This window comes from Notolepis coatsorum, assembly GCF_963971535.1.
Source record: "Notolepis coatsorum genome assembly, chromosome: 12".
NCBI classification, from domain to species: domain Eukaryota; kingdom Metazoa; phylum Chordata; class Actinopteri; order Aulopiformes; family Paralepididae; genus Notolepis; species Notolepis coatsorum.
The window spans coordinates 37,644,862-37,652,085 of NC_140176.1; the positions used below are offsets into that span (position 1 = coordinate 37,644,862).

General features: G+C 48.0%; 1 protein-coding gene across 1 annotated transcript; it reads left to right on the top strand.

Moving 5' to 3' along the window:
• Positions 1–511: 511 nt before the first annotated feature.
• On the top strand, positions 512–3,001 carry skida1 (SKI/DACH domain containing 1; the record flags this gene model as incomplete). The annotated part of the gene is made up of 1 exon (XM_084325805.1): positions 512–3,001. One exon carries the CDS (start codon positions 512–514, stop codon positions 2,981–2,983), a length of 2,472 nt encoding a protein of 823 aa, XP_084181931.1. The 3' UTR covers positions 2,984–3,001.
• Positions 3,002–7,224: the final 4,223 nt, after the last annotated feature.

Sequence of the window (7,224 nt, forward strand, 5' to 3'; positions counted from 1 at the left end):
TCTCTCTCTCTCTCTCTCTCTCTCTCTCTCTCCCTCCCTCCCTCCCTCTTTCTGTGTTGCTTGCTCCCACTCTCACAACCCTCTCTCTCTCCCTCTCTCTCTTCTCTATTTTATCCCTCTCGCTGTGGCACTGGCGTACACCTTCCTCTCGTCCTGCTCTCGGACAGAGGGGAGTGGAGCCGGCAGAGGCAGGTAGGGGAGACCAGACAGGCAGCAGCCGGCTTGGTGGACACATCCCTCGCATTCCTCCACCATGCCGGACCGAGGCCAGGGGCAAAGCGTGGATGCTGTCAGCTCGTTCGGCCCATTCAGAGCCAACTCCATTTAACTCTACACGTCAAACTTTGCTATTTCATGACGCCGCGGCAGAGTGGACGTCTGGGAGGCATCGCCACCAGGATGCCTTGAGTTGCAACCCCCATGAAATTGCATGTTCCTTTTTCGTTTGGCAGTGGACAATATCCTATAAAAGGAATACATGGATTAACACATCCGAGTGGATACATAAAACATGGGGGACCTGCAGTGTGGTTTCGAGGAAATGCAGGGTGTTAAATTAGGATACCTGCTCATCAAAGGCAAACAAATGTTTGCCCTCTCTCAGGTCTTCACCGACCTGCTGAAGAATATCCCTCGGACCACCGTGCACAAGCGAATGGACCATCTAAACGTGAAGAAGCACCACTGTGACCTGGAGGAACTGCGAAAGCTCAAAGCAATACATTCTATCGCTTTTCACGCCGCAAAATGCACCCTGATATCACGCGAGGACGTGGAGGCTCTGTATTTCTCCTGCAAGACGGAGCGCGTGTTGAAATCCAACAAAAGAAAGGTGAAGGCGACCCCCCCGGGGGACGAGGGGCTCCTCCATGCGGACGCACATGCCGGGCTGTGGAAGGAGAAAGTTTGGTTCAGTTTGCACAGCGTTCCGCCGACTCTGTCACTGCCACACAAAGCCGGCAGGAGAGAGGTCTCGTCGCCTCCCGACTCCGATCTACCTCAAATTTACAATAAAGCCCACGGTCGGGAATACCATTCAGTCACAAAGTCCAACTACAAACCCTTTAAAAACTATGAAACAGCGCAGATAACGGGGAACCGCGTGACGCTGAACCAGAGGCATTCGATTTTCCGGAGCGCGGTGAACCGGCAGCCGTTGGTGTTTCAGTCCGCCATGGCTGCTCAGTCCAAGCTCTCGGGCTCCGCCAGCGACCTACTTCAGAAGAGGAAGAGGAGGCGCGAGGGGGGCGGCGGCAGCGGCAGGGACAGCGCGAGGCGCGGGGGGGGCGGCGGCAGCGGCAGGGACAGCGCGAGGCACTCGTGGAGCAGGAGCAGACACACACACCACCCCCCGGTGCTGCTCGTGCAGCCCAAGTGCTGCGCCAAGCCAAAAACACCAGGCACCGGGACTTTGGGCACTTACCACCTGGGTCACGATTTTTACCTGGACCCTAGACCCCATCACCACCAGCCACAGGAGAGTTACAGCAGTGACACGGAATCCAGCACGTATTCCGAGCGGGCGAACAACGACTCGGACTTCGGGTCTAGTTTCTCCACCAGCAGCAACTCCTGGAGCTCGGACGAGGAGGACGAGGAGGATGACAGCCCGTCGGAGAGCTCGGAGGTCAGCTCGGACGAGGAGAGCTCCTCTCAGTCCGACTCGAGCTCGGTGTCCAGCCAGGTCTCGATTCAGAGCATCCGCTTCAGGAGGGCTCGGTTCGCGTCTCTCACCAAAACTCTCAACACTAAAGCACCTTTGGTTCTACAGCCCACTTTCCACTACAGCCAGCAACAACAACCACAACCCAGGACACATGTCGGCACACATGGGGTGGATTTTAATAGACACAAGAAACGCCAGGCATGTGATTTAACAGACAAGGAGAGGAAGGACTCACATCCACCCAAATTCAGCTCGGCTGTTGGAGGGAGCTTTTTCACTGAGTCGCAAAGGGAGAAAGTTTCAGAGGCGCACAGTGATCCAAAGAGGGTTGGCCCCGCGGATGTAGCCCTTTACGCACAGGGCCCAAACCATATAAAAGTGTTTCCCAGGACGCTGCACGCAAACAAATGCCCCACCGGATTCAGCTCACACTGTGCCTACGACACAGACACCAAGCTCCCCAAATCTACCGACAGCCAGCTTTCACTAGCTGCAAACCTAAAAAGAGAGGTGAAAAACAGCCCCAACCCAAAACTGCCCTCCCCGCTGAAGACCATAAAGACCGAGGCCGAGGAGCACTCGGTTACTGCGGGATCCCACTCTGACAGCGGCAGGGCAGCCAGGACACCCCCCTTCAACCTCCAAAATGTTAAAATTAAAGTGGAGGAAACATACGACGAATATGAATATGAATACTCAAGCCAGGCCTCTGGGCAGTGCAAAGGAGACAGGGTGGATAATAACAATGGCCAATACCCCCGCGGCGACATCAAACAAGCAGACTATTTCAACAATGCCACTAAAGCCATTGAGAACACCGCTGGGACCCCGAGGTCCCCCTCTCAGGAATGTAAGACCACTCAAGACACTCCTTGTACCGAGGAGGGGGAGTACAAGAACGGCGCAAGGGTCCGGAAAAACTACAGGACTCTGGTGCTGGGGAAAAAAACTGGAATTTCGAGGACGCCAACGAAACAGAATGTATCCAAAGTCGCCAAGGGCTCGCCTTCTTCTCGTCCCGCGGGCAAAGTGGAGAGTTGCGAGGGATACACGGAAGATCTACCGGGAGCGAGTAAACGCAAACGCACGGTCGGCTGTGTAGCATCGTCGCCGGTAAAGAAGCCTTTCAGCTTCATGGCAAACTTCCCGTCTCCACCGTCGCTGGTTGTCGGCAGCGATGGGGATCTGTGTCCCGCTTACTCTCTGAACTCGCTGAGGGACCCCCGGCTCCCCCCACTCGCCCATCCCGTGTGGAGATGGCAGCCGGGCGGCCAGCCTCTCCCTCCCCCACCCGCTCAGAGAATCAGGAAATGTTGAGGCGTTTTCTGCATAAACAGAACCCCCCTATCGCTAACGAGATGGAAATGTACCTAATCTAACCTACAAGTCTTAACGTGAGAGGCAAGCGCCGATGGCTTGAAACTTTGTTACTTTTATTCTCTCTATCCCCCTCTCTCTCTCTCTCCCAATTTCAGTGAATGGATTTACATTCCGCGTTGTTTTGAAGTGCGTTCATGTAACTCTACCCGTCATGAAGCGCAGATACTGGAGCCTCGAAAACCCAACGGAACCGTGAGAACACCGAACGTGGATTTACGCTGAGAAATGACTTTATTAAATAAGCCATCCATCCTAAGCAATAGGCTACATGGGTTTTTGCGAAAGTGTTTACTCCCCCCCCCCTCTCTGAACTTAATTGTTTCTCTCTCTCTCGCCTTTATGCTCGACCTGTTGGATTGTATATGCAGGTGAGGGTATAACCCCTCTCCTCTCTCAAAGAAAGCACAGCCAATTCCGTCCTATACCGAAACAACCAGGCCTGGGTAACTATTTTACCATTTTAAACCAGGCCTGGTTTTTCGACGGAATTGGCTGTGCTTTGTTTGAGAGAGGAGAGGGGTACCCCCCTTGCCTCGTAAAAATCACAGCATTCCATGTGATATTTACTCTCGGTCTTTGCTGGAACTGAGAGGAAAAAGCTTGGCTTGCTAATCATAAAGAAAATCAGGGTTCCCTTGTTTTGCCACTTGGTTAGATCTATTTCAGATAATGTGTAGCCTATATGTTTTTTACTTATCTCTCGTGTGATGCTATAGGCTATGCCCCGTATGTTTGCCACACAATGTGTCGAATTGTTGGAACAGTTAATTCCTAAAAATAAATGTGCTTTGTTTTTATTAAGAACATCTACATGTTCAAAATGTTTTTTGAGGATTTACACTCGTTGGATTGGTGATTGTGCTTTTTAGAGTGCTTGTTGTGATCTGGCTTTCAGTCTTGTTTTTTTCCTCTCCTCTCAGGAGTATTTCCTGGTTTGCTTATGTTTTACCGCCGTGCACAGAGACAGACAGCCAGAACAGGCAAAGACACACAACACAGGCCTTATGTACAGACAATCAAAAGGAATAGGGCTCAGGCCTTCACATTATGCCGTCAAGTCTCATGTTAGGTGGCTTCAAGTATAGCCATGTCCCCCAATGTATTTGCTTACAGGGTTTGTAAGCATGTCATATTGATTTGCCATGTGGAGTTGTGTTAAAAATGACCGGTTCGAGAGAAGAGACGAACAAACAAAAAGATACACGACACACAGGGTTGACGAATAGGCAAGGAAATATATTCGCGATATAGGGTGGGATTTTGTAGCTCTCGGTGAACCAAAACAACGTCCAATCTACACATTTGTAGCCTATTGGTGTTCAATTGGAAACAACGCGAGAAAGCACAAGTGATAGGCATGCTTTGCACTTTGATACAGTTCGAGGTCATGTTTCAGCTTTAGGCGTTTAGATTAGCCCGTAAAGTGGTGTCTGAGAAAATGAGAAACAAAAAAAAACATTGAAGATTTGACGTGGACACACAGGCCAAATGGATTTAGTTACATTTTGGTATATGGGTCAAACCAATGGATGTTAGTTCCCTGCTGCCTAACCTATGAAAACAAAAAACAATTATGAACACATTAGCCTACTGTTTCATTTCCCAGTGTTCACTACCACTTCAGAATGGGCTGGGGGTTAAAGCTTAATTGTTTATTAGCTTAGCCCATTTTAGTGGAAGCCCATTAAAATGACCTAAAGGGGGGAAATCGCCAAAGTTAAAATGACAAAGATATGGCTTAACTAACAACCACGCTGTTGGATTGTGTTGGGTCTTTCAGTTGACAGTATAGCCTTATCACCAAGACACCCCAAGTACAATCAGGCCATCAAAAAAAATTGTAATTTTTTTTCTTTTTGCTTTCGTCACGTGTCAAAACCATGTAGCATTGAAATATGGCCGCTCAGTGAATGTATTCCCATCCAGACCCATTTCATTTGAACCCAGTAGCCTACTCAATAGCGTTGCCATTAGGCTTCATTGAATAAAATAAACAACCAAAAAAAGGGGGGGTGAAATGTGGGGGGAAAACGCGCCTATGTATTGAAAATTATTGAAGTTGCACCCAAATGTAGATATTTTCGAGGTAAATAATGTATATTTTTCAAAGGCAGACCATGCAGGACGCGCTCGAATGGGCAGGCTTCTCTTGTCTCCCACAAAGAGAGGCCCAGCGTACGGTGTGCCAGATCACAACAAACGACAAGACTATGAATGATGTCAGCGTTCTCACAACCAGAACAACAGCAAAAGCTGCATTCATTCGGGGGACTGCAGAAGCTATTTAATTGGTGAATGTAAAAAAAAAAAGAATGTATACAAAAACTGTTTCGCCCTGCCCAAATCAGTGTGAATAAATGTGGTAGATTTTTCTTTTTTTGCCATGAGATAAAGCACCACTCTGCAGCCGTCAAGCTCCACTGTTGCATGCGGCTCAGGTTTTATAGTCCAGGGCTGTCTTTGACAAGATGCAAACTTGAACTTACTATCTCGCCTCCAAAATAGCTATTTTAAACTATGACTTGATTCCTAATGCTACAGTCTACGTCCTGTGAGTTGTGTTGGGGAAGTGTATGTGTGTGTGTGTGGGAGGGGGGGGGTCTGCGTTGCAAGAGGGGAAGCTTTCAACCTTTAATCCGCGTGTCAAAACCATAGCTATACAACACAGGACGAAGAGGGATAGCTTGCGACCAGAGCTGCGTTCTTCGTCGAGGGCACACACAAACGCGCGCGCGCACACGCACGCACACGCACGCACTCACACACACACACACACACACACACACACACACACACACACACACACACACACACACACACACACACACACGGGTTACCCCCCTGAAGGACTGGCCCATTCTCACGCAGCATTCACAATGCATCGTTGAGGGAAATGAGATGGTGGGTAATGGCCTGTTGGGAGGGACCTTCCACAGTAAAAGACAAATAGCTCTCTGGCTGACGCTATCATGTAAACAATTGCATCGTGTAGCAGCTAGAGGCAGCGCGCTGCCCCCTCCCCACACACACACACACACACACACACACACACACACACACACACACACACACACACACTCTTATATATAGCTTTTTTATACAATACTTGAGGTCAGGTTTTTGACACGAAATTTGAAGTCACTGGGTGTTGATATGAAACTGAATATTTATTTTTGTGAATTCCTTCTTCCCCCACCCCCCCCCTTTTTGTATATTAACTTTGTTGTGAATAGGATAAATGCACTCGAAATGGAAACTTGAATAGTGGATATCTGAAGCACTTTCCCGTTCTGTTTAATTATGAAGTATTCATTAAACGCAATGTGTGAGTTGTATGGGTGCATTCTCGTTCTTTTGAGTTGGGACAATCTGGCGCTATTTTAGTTTTGGAGAAGAAAGTGACCCCGTAGCTTCTCAAACAAGAGGCCCGTGTTGACGGTGCATGCCCTTCATGCTATGTCATTTTTCAGTTGGTATTCTTATTTTAGTATTTCATGATTCATTTTTTTTTTACACACAGCTTCCATTCATTTCTCAAATATTCCTGTTTTCTTGCTTCCCTTATTGCCTGCTATTTGTGCTGTTCCCTGCTACATGGGTTTGGGGCAATTATCATACAAATCCTTTATAGGCTACTATCACATTGGTTTACTTCGAATTTTTAGAATTTAACGAAGAAACTTTTTATGCGGGAGTCACACTTGAAAGGGTTAAGCATGTATAGCTATTTTCTTCCCAATTTAAATGATACAAACTGTCATGTAAAATAAGTATACAAACTGCAATGAAATGGCCGAGCTGCTTCAGGCGATACAGTTTCAGCTTACATTTCAAACAGATTTAAACAGAGTGGTGACCCCCAACCCTGCCTACAATAGCCTATACCTTTAGCCTAGCAGTTCAAATAGCCTAATGGTGACTCCACTCCTCTGGTGACCAAAGTTTAGGTCCATATAGCCTACTCCACCAATTTTTTTTTACATGATCGATAATGGGTTAAATTGACTGCTGGTTGAAATTGCTATAGCAAAAGAAATTCCAAGTTCGGATGGTTTTAAATGATAAAGAGTGACCACGTGACCTGCGCCTGTCAATTCCACCCCTGCGATAATAACAAGCAAACTGCAGGCATTAACGATGCCGCCTCTCGAACCATACAGTGCATGCTATAGCTCGGT